This window comes from Molothrus aeneus, chromosome Z (genome assembly GCF_037042795.1).
Source record: "Molothrus aeneus isolate 106 chromosome Z, BPBGC_Maene_1.0, whole genome shotgun sequence".
Taxonomy (NCBI): Eukaryota; Metazoa; Chordata; class Aves; order Passeriformes; family Icteridae; genus Molothrus; species Molothrus aeneus.
Genome location: NC_089680.1, coordinates 61,123,607 through 61,148,212, shown reverse-complemented (window position 1 = coordinate 61,148,212; position 24,606 = coordinate 61,123,607). Strand labels below are relative to the sequence as shown.

The window sequence follows — 24,606 nt, the reverse complement described above, 5'->3', positions numbered from 1 at the left end:
CAGAGTGCTGTAGCACTTTCTTTCACAGTTAATCAACTGTACTTAAAAGCTAAGTAGGTATGCTTAAGTGATTTTCTGGATTAGGGTCTTGCATCAAAGGCTCATAAAACTGTTTCCACTATTTTGAACCCAAGCTTAGCCAAAAAAACAAAAACCCTTCGACTTTATTGGGCTTTCCAATGTGGTGCTTCTGATCCAGAGTAGACCACACAACACAACAAATACCAACACAAATACCAAATGACAACAAAATGTAGGAAATACTAAAACTAAAACCCTCGCTGTGAAAAAAGCTTATCTTGACTCCTGGGACACAGGGAACAAAGAACTGATTGAAATCTTATCTCAGTCTGGAATATTAGACCTTCAATTAGTTTATTACTTTCTACTATTTAGGTTTATTAACTGATCAAGGCTTAAGTAAGCCTTTCTGCTATCCCTTAACATGCAATGTCTTAGAAAAACACATCAAGGAGCACTGCTCCAAGAGCACACCCAGCTCAGAATGCAGGTGCTGGTGGAGAAGCTCCTGTCTTGCAGAGGGAGGGGCTGGGCAGATCTGACCCTCTGCACAGCCCATGGCACTGGGCTAGGTGGGAAAGGACGCACAAAACCTCACCTCGACACTGCTGCCAACATCCCAGGATTTTGCAAAAGAAGTAAACACAAGAAATCTCAAACCACAGTTTATATTCTTCAGCTTTATCCTTGAAACAGGTCTCAAAAACATTGCTAGAAATCTTGTACTGGCAGGAGATATCTGCGAATTGCTTAAAAACAGGTTTCCCCAGCTGTAAATGCAAAAAGTCTCTGTGACATGACATGCAATTCAGTGAAAGCAGGTCACTCCAAAACCCACTGTTCTAGAAGCATGGTGATTGCTGACCGTTTGGATCTGACTGCTTCATAACTGTGGCCCATACACATAATAAAAAACCTGCCTATGGCAGCCACCTCGCTAAAAGCTGATATTTGGTTTATTTTGGCACTATGTACAATATAATACTGTATATCATCTCTTATAAAACCAGTTCAATGGGCAGCATAAAATATTAATTATTGAACAAGTAAGTCATACGTAAATATACAGAAATACATATTCTAAATATTTTTATTGACAAAAACAGTCCAAATTGCAGAATAAGTTATAGGAGATGCCTAAAACTTGCAGCAAATAGAAGCAGACACCAGTAATAGAGGAAGAAATGGCAAATTGATCCAAACTATATTTGAAAATTATTATATATCTTTAAAAATAACCATGCCTTATTTTACTGTGTCTCTTTTGGAGATAAAATTGTCACCATTTTTTAATGGACAGTCCTACCAATCTTACCAACAATATTTGGGAAGTCAGTCCCAAAGAAAGTCAGGCATTTGGTGGTTTTTTAGTAATTAATACAATATAATCAGAAAATTATAAATATTCAAAGCAAGTTACATATCCCAAATTAAGTGATCTTATTGTAAGTCCTTTTAAAGTGAAAATCCAAGAAGCCATAAGAAAATGATGTTTCAAATGTATTATTCAGAGGGTCAATACAATGCTTCAAGTCTCATTCAGATTTCCACTTTGAAAGCCAGTCACAGAAAGGCAATTCTTGTTACTTGTTAAGCACTTGATCTTATCTTAAGAGCTAATCAATTTGTTCTTTTTAAAATTTGGTCTCACCTACCTAGCACTGGGCAATCACAGAGGTCAGCTACTCATTGCTGTGACAAATGTGTTCCTTCATCAAAGGATTCAAAATCACAGAGAACAAAGATCTACCTAGTTTAAACCAGGAGGAGGAAGAGAAAAAAAAATATCTGATAGTAAACATCAGAGCTTTCTTTTGCCTGTTTTAAGTTTTCCCAACAAAGGGTTTAATGTTGACTACAGAGGTGACTCTCTAAAGGTCAGATATATCTGTAGTATCCGATGTGAAAAGCAAATGCAGGTTGCAAAATTCAGCTGGAGGAAGCATGAAGAGCCCCAGGAAGTCACACATTATTAACAACCTGCTCTAGAAGAAGGTGGCAGGTAGGTAAGAACTAGCTGATCTTCAGGGTCACTGCCAACCCAAATTATTCTGTGCTTTTATGATTCCACGATGCGAGCAATCCACACAGCTCACCTCTGGAGCCATATGACTGTTCACTGTCATTTCTATCAGAATTCTTGGTTTTGCTCCATTGCTTGTCTCACATAGTAACAAAATTTTCTTGGGCTTGACAGCTGCATACAGCGGCCCTTGCACACACTACAAGACAGGTCACAGAACTGAAATTGCATTTTCCAGAGAAAGAGGAAACACATCTTGGGCACTTTCTAAAGAGGCTGAAGGTATGGTCAGCCCCACTTCTGCATTTCTTACCTGGACATGTTTTATCTCTCTCCTCAGTTCTGCCCTCCACACCACCTTCCAAAAAAAAAAAGTTTTCCTTTTCCACATCAGCTCACTGTTAATAATAAATTGTTTTTAATGACAGATAAGTCACATCATCAATCCATCGAACATTGCAGACCAACAAACTAGCTGGAGGAAGAGTCACCCATGGCCTGAGAGCAGCCTCAGGGGACTGCAGGGCCCCTTTGTGCCCCTTTGCCCCAGAGACCACCTGGACACCCCCCTAAGCTTTCCACCAGGTCCTTCTGCACCTTCAGCCTCATGTCCGAGACATATTCCACCTCACCAGGTTTATCCCCTTGTTTATTCACTGGGGGTTGCAACAGTGGCCAAAGTGACTCCCAAAGGCTGAGGTTTCCCCAGGGCCAGGCAGAAAGGAGCAGCTGTGATTGCAGTTTAAACCAGGCTGCACAGAACGACTTGGCAGCCATCAGCACTGGCCTCCTGGCACAAAGCTGGGCTGTGCTCCAGGCTCCCAGCAGGCGTGCTATGTTCCAAGGCATACTCTCCTGTCTGCTCCACCATGATGGCAACTCCTCTCCCTTAAACGGCGGCTCCAAATGCCACCTAGCCTTCTGGCAGCACTCTCTGCTCACCAGGATGCCTGCATGTGTGTTGGGATGGTCTCAGGAGCTGTGGTGGCACATCTGATGAAAGAAGGGGCAGAGTAGGGACAAGGAGGGAGCTGTAAGGAGAATGGACAGGACGAGCTCACTGTGAGGGCTGAGGTTGCACAACACTGCCACACAGCCTTTCTGAAACACTGGCTGACCATCAGGCAGAGAGATGGACGTATTTCATAAGCACTTGGGATGTACTAGTAGAAGTTCTGCTATGCCTGTTTGGGTGTTAAATTGAAAGCCAGTCAATACAAGGTAATCAAATGCACTGGTTTATAGAATTGATAGGACTAGGACTGATCAAACCTGGGATCATCTCACCCTGGCCAGGCTGGTAAAAAATTTATTTCCACAGCCTGAACTTGACAATGCAGCCTAAAGCAGCAGTAGAGCCAGAACAGGCTGCCAACCCTTCAGAGATACAACCAAGTCCCCGTCACCCATGTGCAATCTCTAGCACTAGGAGCACTAGGAGCTCACTAGGAAAAGTCTCACTAATGTTTCCATAGTGGAAACACTAATTTTCTTACATCACAGGGCTGACACCAAAGTGCACCCACGGTGCTTACCAAGTTCCAGACAACTATACCTGAAACCATTGAAGGCTGGCAGGCATGCATCTGCCCCAACACCGTTCCTCTGCAGATATTTCCATTACTGATAACACAGAATGACTTCCACTCTCATCTGTAAGACTTAATAATTACAGAAAACCAGAAGCAACAAATTTATTAGCAACAAAAAAAAACTTGTGATTTGGAAACTGAGATGACAATATGTCACATCACCAATGAGTTTTAAAAACCCCTTTCACTGACTAGCATTTATCAAAGTACATCATGACAGCACCTGGCTTCTGTCCTGGTAAAAAGAACACCAAGAAAGTTCAGAAACTGTTTTTAGATGCCTCATTCTGTTCCTATATGATGGACAGAGAGTACTGCACAACTTAGAACAGGATGTAACAGCAACTGAACTATGACAGAGATGCAAAGGAATGGCAATCCTACAGAAAGGATGAAGACAAGTGCTTGAATGCTCCCTGCCTTCTTTGAAACTTAAACAGCTATGGCCCCTGACCAGGGTCTCTAGTCTTTCAGCTGGAAGGTGAAAGTATGACCACCTCAAAAACTGAGGGAAAGTGTTAGAGAGGAGAACGTAAAGCAAAAGAACTGGTAATTCAAGTCACACAGAGTCAATCACGAGATTTTACCTAGAATGTATGTTACATGGCAATAAGTTTATATATTACAAGAATTAAGGAAGGTTCACACAGCATTTGATAGAGCCTGTCTGAAAGGAACACAGAGGGAAGACCAAAACTTGCAAAACTGTGACCACCTCAGGTTGCTCTAAATCATTCGAGGAGTCTCAAATTCTTTGCTGCAATACTCAAAAACTTGGATTACCCTGTTTGAACCTAATACTTCCATGGAGAGCACAGAAAAACCTATAGATCAGCCTGCTGGAGGACACACATTCAGGGATCCACCTTTTCACTTAATATAGTGCTACTAAGGAAAAAATAAGATAATCTGAACCACAAAAAGGAGGGATGAAGGGGCTATTTATGTAGGAAAATAGGTATGAAGAGTAATGCAATCGTTCACATAGATTTTTCCTCCTGGAATAGTTTCATTTAGCTTCCACAGACCAGATTACAGCCACACTGTCAGACATTGTAGATGGGATACAGCAGTCTAGCATGGTCTGTGCATTCCTATTTGTGACAGCAATCACGTTCATCCTAGTGCTGACAGCACCACAAAGGGACTGACCTTCCCCTCACACTGCTGCAGCTTTCCCATGACATGCTGTCCTGTACTGCAATCCCACTTTAAAGACAGCACAATTCTGGCTTCATGGCCATTAAAACCTGTTTTCTATTATCCAGGGCAACTCCCAATGTGGTTATGCAGAGGCAAACAAGAAGTCCTGGGGAGAATGAAGGAGTGACACTCCACTGTTTCCAGGCTCATGAGGTTCTCCACAAAGCCAATCAACATGTACACAAGGTTTCGCTGGCCCCAGAGGGATCTCTGCTCTTAGGCGCCAACATCAATTTTGAAAACTGAAATGGAGGCAGGTAAATCATTTACCCACAGCCCAGACTGGAGTATTGTCTCTACTGCATAATCATATGTATGCCTGAACAGACATGTTTATTGAAACTATATTTTCCTTTATGAGCAGTAGACATTTCAAACTCACCTACTTTCTGCTCTTTTCAACCTACTACATGGCATTTTGCCTTTCCCTAGGGGGGCACAAAGGGGTAGAAGGGGAGAGCAGTAGCAAGTAACAATTATCTGCTGCCTGTTCCTGTAACAGAAAAAACAAAAAAAAAAGTCACAGTGAAGCTCAAAGAGAAATGTCTTTTACTGGTATAGTTCTGGATGATTGTAATGTTTTCTCCCTGATTCTGGTTACTACTAGAAACAACCTACTTCAATACATTCACTACTAGATGATCCCTGCACCCTGACTGCGTCTGCCTGCTCTCTATGAAGAGAGCTGCGGCTACACCCTGACCTTGTAACAGTCATGAAATCTACATTTTTTCCTTATCAAGCCACAAAACAATTAAGGAAACTGGTTCAAACACAAGAACCTATTTGTTGCTTAATGTGGTTTTAATACTACTATATAAGCCTGATACTATTTTAAATAAGGTTGTTATGGTATAAGATAAACTTACCAAAAACCTGTAAATTGATTTCACAACTTTAAAGCATGCTTCAGAGAGAAAGAAAAGAAAACTGTGATGATATTTCCTTAAACTCATTTTAGGCTCAAATCAGGATCCACTGATTCTTTTAAGTAACACTGCAATTGCCCTGGCAGGTCCAAAAGACATGAAATCTCTAAAAATTGGCTACTGCAGTGTTTTGGTAGCAGAATTTTGTGGTTTAACTTCAGGTGTTCACAACTCAAAACACTAGCTCATATTTTTCCTTAGTTTACAAGCAGATATTGTGTGTTTTGAAAAGGGTGTTCATAAAGAGATATAAAGAATATTCCACTGTATACACATTCCTTTTAACAGCAAGCATATCTGAAAAAGATTCAGAAGGTACTTTGCTACAGCAATGTTGCTACAGCATGATCTGTGTGAAATATCACCCAAGTTCGTAATGTTATGTATAGTAGCAGACCTCTCTTTTTAAATCCCAAACATCTGAATCACAAACCTTCCATCTTTAAATTTAAAGAAAAAACAAACAGAAAAAAAAACCCTCCAAAACCGCAAACAAACGAAAACATTCAGTCAGCATCATAGTAGAAAGAAGTGACAATTTACTAAAACTGGAGGCACTTTTCCGACATGTTGCACCTAATCTCGTGGCTATTTGGAATAGCACTACGGCAAAACTGCCTACCCCTAGCGTGGGCAGTTTTTTTTTTTTTTTTTTTTTTACTAAAGCCTTTCACGGCCACTAGAATACAAGCAGATCTATGTGTTTGTATGAAACCACTCAAGTCTGCAGAAATACCCGGAGCTAAACAGCACCGGCCCCAGAACACCAAATCCCTGGTAAAACAGGCCCCAGAAGCCGGGGGTTTCTCTTTGCCATCAGCTAACGCTGACCTGCTCCCCCCAAGCCGCCTGCACTTTCAGACGGAGCCTGGTGCCAATTGCGGATTGGCTCGGACGCCCCTCAGGGCGCGGCGAGCGCTCCGGCCGAGCCGGCCGAGGCCGGGCAGGATCGCTCACAGCCTCCGCTGCCCGGAGGGACACGGCGGGACAGGAGGGACAGGAGGGACACGGCACCGCCCGTGCTGGGGGACAGCAGGGTCCCCGCCGGCCGTGCCGCCCTCACCTGCGGGTCGGCGCGCTCGCGGTGCGGGGGCTGCCAGCCGCGTCCCCAGCAGCGCCACACGGAGCCCGGCGGCGACAGCAGCAGCTCCCGCCACGCCGCCATGGCCCGGGCCGCGATCCTTGTCCCGCGGCGGCAGCACGGGGCGGGCGGGGCGCCGTCCTTTACTCCGGCTTCTGGGCGAGCCGGGTGCTATCTGTCCCCAGTGCTGGCAGGCAACATCTGTCCCCAGTGCTGGCAGGTGCTATCTGCCCCCAGTGCTGGCAGGCAACATCTGTCCCCAGTGCTGGCAGGGGCTATCTGCCCCCAGTGCTGGCAGGTGCTATGTGCCCCCAGTGCTGGCAGGCAACATCTGTCCCCAATCCTGGCAGGCACTATCTGCCCCCAGTGCTGGCAGGTGCCATCTGCCCCCAGTGCTAGCAGGTGCTATCTGCACCCAGTGCTGGCAGGCTCTATCTGCCCCCAATCCTGGCAGGCGCTATCTGCCCCCAGTGCTGGCAGGCACTATCTGCCCCCAATCCTGGCAGGCTCTATCTGCCCCCAGTGCTAGCAGGTGCTATCTGCCCCCAATCCTGGCAGGTGCCATCTGCCCCCAGTGCTGGCAGGTGCCATCTGCCCCCAATCCTGGCAGGTGCCATCTGCCCCCAGTGCTAGCAGGTGCTATCTGCCCCCAATCCTGGCAGGCTCTATCTGCCCCCAGTGCTGGCAGGCACTATCTGCCCCCAGTGCTGGCAGGTGCACGCTGCCACCATGGCCACGCTTTCCTGTGCAGGGTGGGCGAACACCCGCTCCGGGAGCCGTGACGGCCGGGCCGAGCAGATCGCCGCCCACATGCCTCCCCTCTCTGGCCCAGCTGCGCTCTTCTTCCACCCTACCAAATTCTTTCTCAAATTGAGACTGGATCACAGGCACCCCGAGCCCAGCATATGCTTTTTACTCTGGTTTCCCTCCATCACAGCCCCTCTCCTAATGCCTCAGTCATTTTTCAAGGGGCTGTAAAAGTAAATTCATGGTATAAGTTATGATGAAAGTAACAAGAAAGTCCAAGAGGAAAGTAGCAATTTGCTTGAATTATGAAATATGAAGACTTGAATCACAGGTAATCAAGACATTATTGAAGGCAATAAGGTAAAAAAAGAACAGTAGCAGTACTACAGCTCATGACAGTGAACACAACCAATGAATAAGAAAATAGTCTGTGACCAGTGTATTAATTAAAATCTTCATAAAGTGATGAAATTTGGATAAAATTTTGAACACTTATGTTCTTGATCTTCCTAGTCATCTTCACATACTTTCTGTATCAGTTTTTCCACACTGACAAAACTTAAAGGAACTTCAACAGCCCGTCAGCAGTTACCACTTTCCCCTACAGGACTGGAGCCCTTGAATGTCCCAAGGACCACAGCCATCAAACCAAACAAAGTTCCTACAATAATTATACTTGGTTGTACCTAGTGTAAACTAATAAAACAGGCATACAGCGTTCTTCTTTTTCCTGAGTTACTTTCCAGTCTTTGTTTTCTTCAACTTGTTTCTCAACAAGGTTTGTTTCTCAAACCTTACTTTTCAGTCAATCTCCATTTCCTCTTATCTCAAACTTACCCTCTTCCTATAATAAACCCCAGGCTCCATTTCTTTCATATCTCAGCTCTGCTCTCTCATCTGCTTCTTGACTGCTGTTTCTTTTATTTTGTTGGTTTCTGGCCACTGCATTGACTGTGAGCTCAAATGTCCATCCAATTCTGGATGTTACCTGTATTTCCTATCCACTTGTACTTTCTAGATCTTTCTTCCATTTTCTGTCTCAATTTCTAATTTTCCTGCTCAGCCAATTCTTATCTATCTCTGTTGTGCTCATGTGTCCCTCCTCCTCCCTACAGGAGAGGCTTGCCTTCAGACCATCTTGTTCCATTGCAGGAGCCTGTGCAGAGCCTCTGTGAGCACCAGGGAGAAGATAGCTCGTACACACAGTCTGAGCAGCACCCCAAAAACCAGAGTCTGCTTGGTCCTTGGGCATGCCTCAGGACCTCTGGAAATACTGGCTGTCAAACTTGGAAGTGGTTTCATATGAACTATTATTTCAAAGACAGAGAGGATAATAAAACTGTTTCCAGCCCCTGCCAAACATGGTTTTCTTCTTCTTGTATTTCTTCTATTTTGTCTTTAGACTTTTATATTGCATTTCCCACATGGTAGACCTTAAGGAAGTATTACAGCTTCTAATAACAGGATGGACTTCTAGAAATTTTAGCAGGTGTTGAACATCGTGTTAGTTCTTCACCTAGCTACATCTTTTTTTTAAGGCATTACATTACTGTCAATTAAATTTGCTCAATCAAGTCATCCTGAGTCAGCATAAAAGCTTTTGGCTCAATTTGCTAGTATCATCAATGAAATGAAGAAAATAAATCTTATAATAGGATGTATCAGTAACTGTTGCTGTGCCCATTCTTCATATGAATCTGAACTCCATAAGGAACTTGCAACGCAATTATCCCAGCACATGCAGGTGCATTGGACTTACTGTGTCACAGCTACATCTACACATTCCACTGAGTGCAAGCATTTTCTTAATTCCAAGTTTCTGCCATTTTTTTCTAAGTTGTGAAGAGTCTTTCAGTCATAAGAAATTCTCAGTCTTCCCTGAAATCAGGTCTTGCCATTTCTTACCTAGTACAAAGACCTAAAAATCTGCAAAAAGCTATATGAGCCAATTTATGCTGCAAATTCCCACACCCAATTCCTCAGAACTTCACTGATATGAAAATACATGTGGTATGTTTTATAACAGCCACTTTAGTAGTTCGAAGTCCACATCACTCTCATGTACTCTCCTATTTTCTCTAGAAACCAGAACTGCTGAGATGTTTCCTCCTTATCAATCTTACTTCTACAGACTTACCTTAAGACCAGTGCTATCTTGCTTGTCCATCTTTTAAGCTTCTTTTTTGTTAGTCCTTTATTTCCAGTGTCTAAGCTGTCACCTCAACAGCAGTGCAGACAGCTCAGTTCTTGACACTCATTAGGAACAGTGCATCACATCTCTTGCTTTTCATGTCCTAAGTAAGTTAAATGTATACTTGTCAAAGTATGACTGCATTAATTCATTAATCACCTTGCATAGTTTACAAAGTCCAAGTGTACCAAAAAGCAATCTCAAAGGAGGATAATATGCTTAATACAAATGCTTACCACAGAGGAATGGGTTTGTTTCTGTTGTTTCCATGGGTGGCCTGCAAAGGCATAAACATCCAGATACCCACTCTGTTCTCTAAGACCTGTTATATCATACCTCATATCCAGTAAAGTACACTGAAATGTTTTTGGTGTTTTTTCCATCCATCACGTTTAATCAAGCAGAATCTACTAGATCATACAGAGTTCAGAATGAAAAAGCTCAAACTAATTTATATGTCATGCACTAATCTGTTTTAGAGGGAACTCCCAGTTTCATTGTTTCATCGTGTCCAAGCACACTGAAGATACCAAGTTTCATAAGACTGCATACACACCTTTACCTTTGCCTTAGTGCCCTAGCAGACCTTCAAGAACTGATGATGCAGCAAAGAGAGGAGCGAGGAAAAGAAGTGGTAGACTGTTTCTAGATTTCTCCCCATTTATATCATCATCAGCAAATCAACCTGCCTTCAGGCTTATCTTTATCCAACAAAACTAAAGTAGTGTAATGTAAGTCAATCCAAGACCAAAGGCTGGCAGCAGATATATTGAACACACTCATCAGATGATGATTTGTTTCAGCCTCTGCTTTAGCATGCTGTGGAAAGGCATTGTGGCAGAATGTTGTTCATTATAGCACAAAATACAAGTATTTTTTTACTATGCAGATTCTGAACTACAACAGAACAGAATTTTCTGCTTTGGTCTCTGCCTTCAACATACAGTGTATGAAGGCAACCTCCTGGGAGCAAACTTAAGTCATGCTTTATTGCTTATTTCACAGTATGCATATATGCAATGATTGTTCCAGGTCTGATCATAGCAAATCTCTCCTGCTGCCCAATGCACACCGATATTAGAAACTGATCTGCCAGCAAAGGAGAATATTACTTCCCTCATCACGAATAGAATTTTTTTATTATTAAAAGATGATAGAACCCAGACAGGCATATAAATGTCATAATTTACTTGTTCAGATGATAAATGTGCTTCAACAGGAGACAAGAAAGAAGAGAATTTTGAATATTGAATTACACACAGATAGGATTTTTTTTTTTAGGCATGTCACCCATGCAACAAGTAGTTACTGATATCTGAGGATGGCTCAAAATCCCTGAACATAGTTCTGAAATTGTATTAATGAAGAATTATTTGAAGTAAATTGGAAAGTCTGCAGAACTTATTCTGTGAGAAAAATTGTTTTTATAACTTTAGAATTGCCAGGAACGTGGTGGGGTAAGTTTTGTCAACATGATGGTCACAATCACAAAAAAAAAATCATCATTGTCCTGGAATGCATTCTGAAATACTCTAGGTATAGAGTAAATGTGAGAAATAAGAAAATGTGATAGAATATTTTAATCCTGTTACAATCACAAATAGTTTCTGTGCTTGCAGTGATGGTCCCATGGATACCAGTATACTGCTTCCCACAGCAGGACATCACAGTCCAGAATGGAGAAACAGTATTTCACATGGTGTCTCTAGTCTCTGTTACTAAATCTTACTTAACAGAAAATTAGTAGGAAAATTAGTGGAGGCATTTTAAGAGGACTTGGTGTAGAAGTGTGTTTGGCACATTTAAGGCGTAGTAACCTCCACCTCATGTGGATAATGCTTTACAGTTATAGAGAAGCACAATGTACTTTCACAGGACAACAATTATAGATCCACAGAATCATTTAGATTAGAAAAGACCTCTAAGATAAACCAACCATTAACCTAGCACTGCAAAGTCCACCACTAAACAATAACACTAAGTGCCACATCTACACATCTTTTAAAAACCTCCAGGGATGGTGACTCTATCACTTCTCTGAGCAGCCTGTCCTATTACCTGGCAGCCCTTCCAGGGAAGAAGGTTACCCTAATATACAATCTAAGCCTCCCTGGCACAACTTGAGGCTTCATCTTGTCTTCTCTTGTTACTTGGGACAGAACCCCAACATCTGCCTCACTACAATCTCCTTTTAGGTAGTGAAGACAAACACACGGAAGATCCAGGATAAAAGGACAACATTGTGGTCTTTACCTCAACATTCAATGACTCATCAGATAGTATGTGTAGCTAAACAGTATCACCTTTAAAAATTTCCAAATTTCTGGGGAACCTTTATTGACCAATAACACAATTCTTACTTCTAAGAATAAGTAGTCTTGAAGGTTTTGTAAAATACTCCTCAGGGAATATTGCCTCTCTTCTGTAGCTCCCTCATTCCTGGTATCTCTCAGAGTGGTCAGCAGATTTTTCAAAAGTACTTTCAGAGTACTCCTAGAAGGTAAGATTACTGTCTGACTTAGCTTCCTGGACTGTGTCAAATGACAGGTATATGGATTCTTCAATGACATTTCTTCCAGACATTACCCCAGAGCTCTCAAAACCTCATTTTAAAACAATTTTCAAAATCTGTATTTTCCTTTCCCACCAGTTTTTTCACAGCACAAGCTGGGGTTGGTAGTGTGCAGATACTCTTCAACATCTTATTGGTGACACAGATACTGGGAGCAAGAGCACCCCAGCATGTTTGCCAGTGACACCAAGATGGAGTTGTGCAGTCAAACACTGGAGGGAAGGGATGCCATCCAGAGGGACCTTGACAGGCTTGAGATGTGAGCCAATGCAAACCTCATAAAGTTCAACAAACCTAAGTGCAAGGTCCTACACCTGGCTCAGGGCAATCCCAGACACACCCACAGGTTGGGCAGAGATGTAATTGAGAGCAGCCCTGTGGGCAAAGATTTGGGGGTGATAGTTATGAAAAAACTCAGCATGGGCCAGCAGTGTGCCTTTGCAGCCCAGAAAGCCAAATGCATTCCAGGCTACATCCAAAGGAGTGTGGCCAGCAGATTAAAGGAGGTGATTCTGCCCCTCTGCTCCGCTCTTGTGTGACACACCTGGAGTCACCCACCCTGTGTACAGTTTTGGTGTCCCCAGCATAAGAAGGACATGGAACTGTTGGAGCAAGTCCAGAGGAGGGCCATGAGGTTGGTGAGAGGACTGGAACATGTCCACTACAAAGACAGGCTGAGAAAGTTGGGACTGTGCAGCCTGGAGAGGAGACCTCATAGTAACCTTCCAGTATCTGAAAGGGACCTGCAGGAAAGCTGGAGATGTCCCAGCCCTGGCAGTGTTCTAGGCCAGGTTGGACAAGGCCTTAAGCAACCTGGTCTAGTGGGAGGTGTCCCTTTCCATGACAGCAGGGATTGGAACTAGATTTTAAATCCCTTCAAAATTATTTTAAGGCCCTTCCAAACCCTTAACATTCTATGTTTTTATGGTATTTTCTCACAGGGACTATACAGAAGTTAGAATTGGGAAAACAGAGGCATTCATATCAAAGATGTGTCAAAGCAAATGCTTTGAGCTTTAGAGGAGACAAACAAAAATCTTTGAGCTTAAGACTGAAAAAAGAGCCCTATCCACGTGACTGATCTCTTTAATTTGAACTAACTGAAAATTATTTACCTAAAAATCAACTATTCACAAAAAAAAACCCAAGTAAAAAGTTACCTACAAATTGAATGCCTGAAAATCAAGGGTTAAACAGTGATGAATGTACATGAAGCAGCACGCTTCACTAAGGAAGAAGGAAGTCTGTCCTTTAGTGACAGACTAAAATAGCGAAAACCTGAATTTACTAGGGTATCTGTGAAGTACACTGAGCACACCCATTCTCAGAGTGGAACACAGGACTTAAAGCAATGCCAGATTATACAGTGCAAGAAGGTGGGCAGTTTCATGGTGAATAATACTGTCTATTGTCTGTGCCAGCCTTCCAAGGGCTGAAGGCACATCCCTATTCATGTGACATGTGCATTTAATAACTGCTGGCTGCTCTGCAGACAAGGGACAAACACTTGACTGTTGGCTTTCACAGGCTACCCTAGCAGCTCTGGGGTCTGGGCAAGGGCTCCCCATCACGTACTGCCTGATGGCCAAGCCATGGCAGAAAAGGCAGGGAACCATTTGGATTCACCTGCACGTGCCTGCAGGCGTGGTTTTGAGTACCCTGTGTTGAAAGCAGCAGGCAGTTATCAGCAGATGCTGTTGTCAGCTAGGCAGAGCACTGTTATGACAACTATTCTTTAAATAGTGTTTTGAGTAGCTATCCCATACTAAATAATAGAAATATACCATAATATGAACAGTCAAACTCATTAACTCGGCTGTTTATTGCTGCTGCTCTAATTTCACCTTTAGGTACCCAGATTTCTAAAAGGAAAGCAAAGTAAATTTAAGCTTACTTCTATTCAAGAAATTAAGTTTACTCCTTCCTTTCAGCAATCACCCATTTCTAAAACAATATTCTTCTCTTATAACCCAGTGTCTTGGTTCTTACATAAATTTTATACCAATCTGTTTGCTAATTGCTATAGTGTGTTTTTAAATTGTAGGGTTTTTTATCACAGGAATTAGCATAGGTGATATTTTAGGTTGTATTCTCTTAAATTCCTTCCTCATATGAAAACATCTTAATTTTCTTTATTAAAAGAAAAATACATCGTATTTTTCTTTTCTGAGGAAAAACTAACTAGCCTAGGAGACAGAATGAGTTTAGTTCCATCCTTGTGAAAATCACATCAAATTAGTGTGACTGATTTTAATTTTCATACAGTATTGCACAATCTTGCTTCAGAATTATTTTTATGAGTTAAACTTCTACAATGAAAAGCTGTCTTTGGTGTCTCTGTATTTCGACATTACACATTTAGAAATACAGAAGTTTGTCTGAAGTAGATTTTCCTCTTTTCAATCACAGGTTTCTCCAACTTCATAAAGGTAAAAGAAGAAAAACTATTATAGCATTCACAGATGTAACTTTTTGTGATTATTTGATTTTTTTAAAAAATTGTGGTTTCCAACTGATGATCATGAAACCAAAGGATTTTGGTAGCTTACTTTATGCCAAAGCAGTTTTTACATAATAATTATGTGATCAGAAACAAAATAAGGTGGTGGTTTTTGTTTTTTGGTGTTTTTTTTTTTTTAATTCCAGGAATTAAAAGAAACTGAAAGCAATTTCCATACTCTACAAGTAGAAGCATCAAAAGAAAATATCCAGCATGCAGCATCAGGCTTCAGAGAGAGGTATTTAACACTTTGAGTAGATCCAATAAAATTTATTATTGTGTTTCAATTTAGGTAGAAGTGCATCTGTGTACTACTCAAATGAAGGATACAAAATTCACCTGTGGAAGAGAACAATGAATGGCTCATTTCATAGCTCTGCATGAAAGCCTTTTCTCTAGCTTAAACTTCATTGAAGATAGTACAGTGCTCTTTTTGTTTCATTTTCTCAACCTCATACTTGGTAAATCACTTAATTAATCATACTCAATTAATCCAAATATGAACTGCAAGCATTCACATAAAGAAAGTGGAAAAAAAATTGAATGCTTAGCTAGTCCATATCCCTTCTTTCAAAAGTTCATTATTGTAAAATAAGACAAAAAAAAAGCAAGAAAACAATCATCCACCATAATATTTTTTTTAAAAAAGTAAACACAGAAACAAAAATTTAGCTTGCCTCCATCCTGCTTTCACATTTTTTCCCCTGGGAATGGTAACATTTCACTAATAAAAAAACTACTTCTTCCTTCAGTAGGGGAAAAAGTTATTATCTGTATGGTTTTAAGAGAAGAAAGAACAGTATTTTCTAAGTCCTTAGAAGTGACTAAGTCATGAATACAAGAATACTTCACCAAGAACATTAAAAACATAAACTACTACTGACTACAACTACTACTTTCAAATACAACACTAATTAAAATATACTGTTAAAATATACTTTACATCACCATCAAATTCTCTAATACAAAAAGCATGAAGTAGGAATTTTATTCAGGAAATAGGAAAATAAGTATCTTCCTTCTCTTAATTTTCTTCATACCTCGCAAATAATTACCTATATACAAATATTTAAATACTTCTTTGTGAGTTAGTTTCTTTTGAATTAGCACTTACCTTTCTCTTCCTCATATTAGACACTTCAAGTAGCCTTCAGACACCAGCTGAGGTTTTCATCCAACACAAAATCTGATAAAGCTTGTTCCCCAGTTCTAACTAAAGGAAACAGTGATACAAAGCAGTGACAACAAAATCCCATGTATTAAACTGATAATTGGGTTTGGTTGGCTGCTTTTTGGTTTTGGGGGGATGAAATTTGAAGAGAATTAAGAGATGAATCAAAACTCCTTGACACAATGTTTTTACTCTAGTTATGCTGAAAACCTTGTGTCACATTATGATCAGGGACTTGTGAGTTGATCTGCCCTTATTTATCAAGTAAGGACATGATTAGCATTCATGATGTCACAGCTTGAATTTTCAGTAGCAGTCTGGAATAAAAGCATGCCCAAAACATTTTCCAGATTCATGGTAACTTGCTGTGAATGTGTATTGCCACCTAGAGTGTCAAAGTTATAACTGTAGGCATGGAAGTAATTAAGCCAGCCCAGGCATATTAGTTATTATGAAATGCTCCTTTGAGCACAAGTTTTGCTGCAGAAACAGTGAGTCTGTGCAGTCTAACTCCTCTTCCCACAGTCAAGGTCAGAGGCTTTCACAAAAGAATACATTAATTTCCCCAAATGAATCTGCTCTGGTTAAAACATGCTGGCAGATGCTGGACACTAATTATCTTTAATTTCATATGGTAACATATACGTTTGCACACTTTTCATCTTCTTTATGAAGTATCCTATATATTTTCCAAGTTCCTATATACAAGCATGCTTTTTTAACATCCACTAAATTCCTGGCCAACAGGAAAAAATCAACCAGCAATTGTCAAAACAGTGAAAAACCTATTACTGTATCAACTATTTAGTTGATACTATATTCAAATTACTGTAATGTTGCTGTGCTGAAATGGAGCTAATGCTGAAAATATTGTCATTGATCTGCTGGCCAACTCACAAGCTGAGTTACTTCATGATCCACCTTCCATCCCCCATTTTTTCCCTTTCCTTCTACCACAGTCTACTTACCCAACACACGTTCACTTATGCAGCCTGTTTTTCTCCGTAGTTCTTCACTTTCCTGATCCGGACTGAGCTTTAATCTCTTCCCAGAGACTTATCTATCTTAGGAACCATAAACATAATCCATCTCTTCAATAAACACAAATCAAACAATGTAAATCAGGCCTTTAGTTTAGAATAACGCAAAAGACTTATTAAACGTTGGTCATGCTACTTTGCTGTTTAAATCTGCTTTGAAACATATTTAACATCTGACTTGCTATTATTCCTGTACCCTTACTGTGCAACTTGCTGATACTGCACCTGATCAACCTGAGTGGTGTCTAGTTGTTACCCCTTACAAGTACTTAAGCTTGTGACACTGGTCTTTCCTTTTAGAGAGAAATATTATAAAGAATACAAACTCCTAGTTAACTATAGAAAATATAATTTTTTTTTCATTCTGAAATTCAAAACTATATCAAATTTAAACTGTCAGTCAGTATGCAGCTACTGGATTGTCGCAATGTGTGATGGCATTTCTTTATCGTAAAAGAACATTTTCTTTTCACTGGATGTTAATGTATATGCAAATTAAAACTGACATTTACATATAGTTTATAGGCAGCTTTTGAATGAAAGGTGTCTAGAAAAATGGAGTCAGAAGTCAAGACCAGCAATTTGGCAGTTCAGTGTCACATGGCAGCTGGAGACACCAGACACTGAGAAATGCAATTTCTTATACCTTTTGTCCCCTTTAGTGCAAAATTTATGTGATCTGTGATCACCCCCCCATTACTGCTCCAGCCTTTTGCATAACCCAGACTCTCAAGAGTAATTTCAAAGAGTTTTCCAAGGCTTTTAAATTTACCTCTATTTGCAAAGAGATGAATGGAAAAAATTAATCAGCTCGGGAAACACTCTAAAAGTAACCATAACATTCCAGCCTGTAACAGAGTCTACAACTGGAAAAACTATGAGGAAAGTGCTTGCCTACAGCACAATTGCAAATGAAGTAAAACATATGGCTTACAGCACACTGCAAGCTTAATTTGTTGCAAAGGACTTATTTATCTGGTTATGGGATAGATCAAACATGTATTTGAAAGACCATAATAAAACATCTTCTGTTCCATGAAAGGAGTGGAATGACTGATTTTAATAAAATCCAGGCTACTGCTAGAATGTACCTACCATGAATGAAGCACCAAGCAGATTTTAAATGACCAGTGGGTTGCAAAGATACTAGCTAATAATGCAAAATACTGGATCCTGAGAACAGTGGATGCTCTGAAATATTATAAAACTCACAAATACAGGAAAGCATGTATATGGCGTCAAAAACCCCTAATCATATAACCAACTCAAACACCTCAACAAATTAATAGATCTATTTTTTCACTAATTTATTTTGGTTATAGTAAACATGAAATAGCAGTTTTATAGCCTTCTTGCAGAAAAAAGTCTGTTTTTTAAAAAAATTTCAAAGTACCTCCTAAAACAAGTTGTTGTATTTGAACTTAAACAAAATGTTAAAACTGAGAAAAATACATATTGTCCAAATATGTATCCAGCTAATCTGACAGAAGGTAGAAGGATATCCAAAGAGGCACCATGAACTGCTTAAGTCCCTAAGCCACCTCCTTTCTCCTGAAGGTTTGAGATCTTAACAAGCTAAATGAATAAGCAACAAATACAGATATCCTATGCAGCACAAATTGCAGACAAAGTTTCCAAGTGTTTACCAAGGAAGCTGACAAGCTCACTATTTTAAGCAAAAAGACCTAGTAAAACAAAGATACAGAAGCAGCAATCTTATGAAATAAAGTCAAGAACTTCACATAGTAATAGTGACAAAATTTTCACATACACATAGGCAAAACTTTATTGTCCTTTAACAAACACATTATTAGAAAAAAATAAAATTCAAAAGTTGCCTTTTTCCATAGTGATTACAGAAAAAATACATTTTCTATCCTTAAAGACAAATCATATTCCAAAATGTAAGTCTTCCCATACAACTTCAGTCTATTATTAAAGATGTCTTTCTAATTGTACTTCAATATGTAAATAAATTGCAAATCACAAACATCAAGTTCATATTACACAGCAAAAAAACACTATTTGAATGAACTTCTGCAAAAACTTTCTGCAAAATTCACAGTCTCTGCAAAACCACACCTCCTTCAGTATAGTTTGAAAAAGCGTGTGTGGTCATTTTATATTGCACTAACTTTTCTTGACACATCTGCCCAAACCTGTCATTCAGATGCTATCAACTGGTTCAGAGCAACATCACGAAGACTAAGAACAGCAGTAACTTTAGAATGAACCAAAAACATAAAAAAATGGGTGCCCACTGCTGTCCATAATGCAAAAAAGAGAAGGTGAAAAAACTTTTTCACAATGAGAATGTGAAACTTTTCAGAACAGCAGCAGCTTTCAGCAGAAAGTAGCCCCTTTTCCTTCCCCTTCTCTGCCACACTTGGTTTTTGGTTTGCATAGAAAAGGGAATGTTTTGTCCAATTTTGATGGACTCTTATTTTTTGGTTTAGCTATTATACAGAAAAAAAAAAAAAAGAACACATTAGAAATCACAAAAGTTTGTGTGCTTTATGATAAAGTCACATGTTAAATACTCCACTTTCAGGTACCACACGTTTTTTTGTTCAGGACAGACAAAATAATTCTGCATTTCCTTTCAACATGTAACATATCCCCATTTCTTTTAATTGCATCCCAAAGTTCTAATTTTCTATATTCTTCTTTTAGTCTGCCTCCATGTCTTCAAGTATTCCAGTTAGACACTGTTGGCTCCTCCTTACTGCACACCTTCAGATAGGTTCCTCCTAAGTACCCAATATTGTTTATCCCATCCACTAAGGCAACTCAGATTTGCTTTTAAAGACTGCCACAACAGTTTCTCCAAGACCGCATAAGCATGCTTATATTCATCCAAGGAACAAAACCCCAACCTCAGTGGAAACAAGTTCCCTGGGAACAGATGCACAGCTATGAAACAACTGATCAGGTTTCCATTTCAGTCTCTGCAGTATCAGTCCTTGCAGCAGTTTTAGCACCCGATGGAGTCTCTTCATCTAGGTTCTGAATATCAGACAAATCAATAGCAGGCAGTGGTGCTCTCCAGTACAGGAATGAGTTATATTGACAGAATTCCTCTTCTTGCTTTGAAAAGAGACAAATAAACAAAAAGTTAACAAAACATTAATGTCTATACCAGCAGCAGAAAATAATAAAAAGAAACTTTTTATATGAGAAACTGAAACTAGGAAGAGTTACTCAGCTATTATGTATTAACAACTACTTTATGATTCTCAACTAAATCATGATTTACTTCTGCCTTTTCTAATATTTTTGCCAAGAATTATGTAACAGCTTCCATATTTGATACATTTCTTCTGCTTACGACTTTTGCACAGAAAAAAAAGGTGTAAAACTTGTGCAATTACTGGACTTTGCATACAAAAATGGCTCACTGCTTTTTCTTCTTGTAATAGTATTCAATTTTCATGCACTTTTAGAAACTGGTATTCAAACGAATGTATTTAGCTACTTAACAGCAACTCAGAGGGATGATACATGCAGGATAAAGAAAGCATTTTAAACATTCTATTTCCTCTTTTCTGTATCCAAATTTTGTATTCAAGAGAGGAAAGCTTAAGAATCACAGAATATTATGAGCTGGAAGGGACCCTTAAGGATCAGCAAGTGCAGCTCTTAAATGAATACCTCATATGGGGAGCAAACCCACAACCTTGGCATTATGAACACAATGTTCCAACCTATCTAACTAGATAATATCTCAAAAAACCTTGGAGAAACAAACATATTCTCATCTACTAATTTAATACGGCATCACAATTTTAATTGTTTTTTAAATGTCTATGAGAAAGTGCACTGCCTGTTTATAAACATGTCACAGTTATCAACAATGGCTAAGCTGTACATGTTCTTATGGACATGATACATCTAGGCAGAGGAATGAATTAAGCCATTCCTTAGGTCATGAGCATGTATTTTCTTCTGGTATATAAAAACAGTGTATGCTGACACAAATATAAAAAAATGCATTTTCATATTATATTGTGTTTGCATTTTTTCTAACATACAATTAGAATTTATTAATATTTTACTTTACTGTCTCAGCTCTATTACTGTCTCAGTAATAGAAACTGAACAGAAGTATTTTTAACAAATAAACTGGTGTAATTGTTTTGGTATTCCTGAGATACCAAAGTGCAGCCTGTGGGGGGTCAAAGCACGACTGCAATCCACACTGTGACTAAGCCAACTTCAGTGGGCCTCTACAGTATGGCTCTTGAAAATATTAATTACTTGTCTGTTGGTTTTGCAACAGAATTTAAAAAAAACAGTAGTGAGTATCATCCCTACACCTTCTCAAATACTGAAAAATTACGCTTTCCCCACTCTTCCCAGAAGAGAGAAGTACATAAAATCACCATACTTCTCATTTAGAGAATACATTTTTCTATTTGTTACCACACAGACCTCTCCTGAACTACAATCTGTTGTACCAAGCAACATCTTCCTGCTACAAAGCCCCTGCATGATTTAAAACCTGTAATAATTAAGAGAGGATGAAAGGTGCAGACATTTCATAGCAGTAAGATGGCTCCTTGCCTACAGAGTACTACTAATGTGAATTTCCTCATTGGGAAAGTCTGTCTTCAGAAAACATTAAAGAACAAAAGTTCCCATTAATTGAGACCAAAACCAATTAAATGACACGGTGACACAGGAACAAAAGGACTGATTATACTGAAACTGGAAGAAAGCCAAACTAAAAGTAGTTGCCCATTCTTGTAAACTGGAAGTTTTGTACTGCACAGCATTAACAACAATTGACAAGTGTGGAAAGGATGACTTTCCAATCTGTACTGCAGCACAGGCAGTATCACTCACACAGAACTGTGCGGGGCCGGTGGCTAACAAATTATTTTAAAAAATCTCAGGCGGTGCAGTTTCAGAAACTGTCAACTAATTTTACAAATTCTCCCCTGCATTATTTGAATTCCCCTGACATTTTATTAATTTATTTTTTTTAACTGAGAGCTAAGTACTTAAAATCAGAACCCTGATGCTTTGTATGCATAAAGTGAATGACAGCACCCTCGTTTCAAAATTATTACAGTCTAAGAGCTCATAAACACATACTCAATTTTGGACTAAGACTACATGCATAATTACTCTCAAAAGCTTTCATGTTTACAGATCAGCAACATTGCAGTGTGAAAATGAAAAATAAAAGTACAAAAGACAGGCACAAATGCTAAACATTCATACCTAGAAGGTAAAATAAAACACCAAATATTCACCTTCAACTAAGTAAGTTTCCACATAGATTTTGAGTAGAAGTTCTATCAAGGCGGCAACAACATAGGCAAGCTCAGAGATACAAAAGCCCAGTTTCTATAGACTAAGTTGCATAATATTTAAGGAGTTAGTTTTCCAACTCTAGTTGCAAAAGTGTACTTTGAATTAAAATAATCCTTCTTCTCTGGCCAACTGCAATATGATGCTTTAAACTTTCACAAAAATACTGTGAAATTAACAGTATTCCTGATCATACTTATTAATGTAATGAAATACACAAGCCATAAACACCAAAGAATAACACCAACCTAGACACTATATTTTCAGAAAGGTTTAAGAATCATCATCAGAAATAGCATTATAAAGTATTTAAAATATACAGGTAGGACACACAAAAACCAGAAAAAAATAGCTCTAGCCTGAAGTCGTAATCAAGCTTTATTTTAAAACTAAGACATTTTTTACACAATACTGTGCTGACGAGAAACAACCTGTTAAAAATACACACCTAGGAAAATATTTTACATAGAGAACTAATCTTTACTGTGTGGAAATCCAAGGGGCTTGTGGCCTTCTGATCACTGCTAAAGCTTACAAAATTATGCCAAGCAGCACCAAGAGCAAGTATACCTGTGATGGGAGTCAGACTGTTCTGCAGAGGTTTGTTCAGTTTGTTTAATTACTACATTCGTGAATATATGTGTTCCGTCTTCAAAACTAAAAGAAATGCTTGTGTTTAAAATGGCTGTATAATACTCATATGACACAGAATTCTTTCTGAATTTCTTCCTGCCTTAATTTTACCATCATCAATAAAACCCACTAACAAATCAATCAACCAAGAAAACACAAAAAGGCAGAGCATGAAAAATAAAAGCTACTGTTTTCTTTACAGATCGTATGTGGGTATTATGCTCTGAGAGGCCTCAAATTATCGAAATTAGAGTCTACAACTGCCAATCAAAGCCCATCTAACCTGATCAGACTTTCTGCCACTTATATCACTGAGTCTAACAGTTTTGGTCTTTCAAGATCCAGGTGAGAGAAAAAGTTAGTTTAATATGTACCAAACTTCTATGTTTGAAATGTGTGAAATCTGATCACAATCTGCTTTGGTTGTGCGGAGTTTTTGGGGTTTTTTTAATTACAATTGTCTTCGTATGTACGAAATTTTGTTTTCTGAACTACAGAAAACAAACTACAGATTGCTTTTTACTACTGTGTAAAAAGGAATCAAGGCCAGGAAGAAAAACGTATATTATTCAAAGTTAATCAGAAAAGTCGTTTCAATATACTCTAATCATTACGACACTGATGCCCTCCCTCAGACCACCGCCTCCGCTAAATGTTTTGGTTAAAAGACAGCTCTGGCATTGCTATTAAATGTCAAAACAAGAAGTTAAGGAAGCTGACGCCGTAGTGAGCCTCACCCTCACCCAACAGAGGCGACACCACAATAATCTCTGCAAGCTTCCACCGCACTGCTTGACGGGGATAAAGCTGAGCATAACCTCAGGTGAGGTGAACAGGCTGTTTTATGGCACGGAGCGGGGAGGGAATCGGCAATGCTGGATGATACTTCTCTTGCCTCGAGGAAGACAAAAGTAAAAGGAGCTTTAAGATGCCCGCGACCAGGAGGGGCAGATGAGCCGGGGCGGCACTGAGCGTTCCCGGCGAAAGCCCGCCAGCACCCCCGGCGGACACCCGCGTCCTGCAGACACGCTTCAGCCGCTACCGGCACCGCCCCCCGCTTCCCTCCCCGCCGACCGAGCGACGCGGGCCCGTCCCGCACAGCTACCTCGGCGGCGGTGGCGGCCCGCTCCTTGCCCCGGCCGCCCGCGCGTCCCTCCGCCGCCGGCGCGTCCTGGGGCGCCACAGGCCCGCCGCGCCGCCGCCGCCCGCCGCCCGCGTCCCCCGGCTGCGCACGGGGGGCGCCGGGCCCGAGCCGCTTTCCCGGCGGCGCCTCCGCTTCCTCCAGCGGGCGCTTGAGCGCGGCCGGGCCGGCGCCGCCGGGCTCTGCCTGGGGCCGCCGCTCGCCCGCGCGGGGCAGCGCCGGCTCGCGCAGCAGCCGCTTGACGGGCACGTGGCACATCAGCGGCTCCGCGCGCCGCTTGGCCATGAGAGGCCGCGCGCCAGCGGCTCGGCGGGGCTCCTGTGCCTCGCCCGCGCATGCGCGCCACGCTCGGCGCCGCCGCGAGGGGCGGAGCTGCCCGCCGCACGGCCTGACGGGAGGAGCGGGCGGGAAGCGCCCTCAGAGCCAAACCCTCACCCCTCCGGGAA

The 24,606-nt window shown here is 40.6% G+C and overlaps 2 protein-coding genes across 2 annotated transcripts in view; both read right to left on the bottom strand.

Moving 5' to 3' along the window:
• Positions 1-2,915, bottom strand: part of TRPM6 (transient receptor potential cation channel subfamily M member 6) — an 84,586-nt gene extending 81,671 nt beyond the window's left edge. The window contains exons 1-2 of the mRNA XM_066569794.1: positions 2,793-2,915; positions 2,118-2,243 (exon numbers count right to left, since the gene is read on the bottom strand). Of these exons, the coding sequence (XP_066425891.1) occupies positions 2,118-2,243; positions 2,793-2,915 (249 nt within the window). The remainder of the gene's footprint in view (positions 1-2,117; positions 2,244-2,792) is intronic.
• Positions 2,916-18,352: 15,437 nt separating this feature from the next.
• Positions 18,353-24,460, bottom strand: CZH9orf40 (chromosome Z C9orf40 homolog). The gene is made up of 2 exons (XM_066569255.1): positions 24,125-24,460; positions 18,353-20,157 (listed from the first exon to the last, which is right to left on the bottom strand). Exons 1-2 carry the CDS (start codon positions 24,443-24,445, stop codon positions 19,999-20,001), a joined length of 480 nt encoding a protein of 159 aa, XP_066425352.1. The 5' UTR covers positions 24,446-24,460; the 3' UTR covers positions 18,353-19,998.
• Positions 24,461-24,606: the final 146 nt, after the last annotated feature.

Bases quoted from the DNA above. Each gene is read 5' to 3' on its own strand.
- CZH9orf40 (XM_066569255.1), bottom strand. From the start codon at position 24,445: ATGGCCAAGCGGCGCGCGGAGCCGCTGATGTGCCACGTGCCCGTCAAG. The intron at 20,158-24,124 runs GTAGCTGTGCGG...CTCTTTTCAAAG, and splicing joins GGGCCGCCACCGCCGCCGAG to CAAGAAGAGGAATTCTGTCA.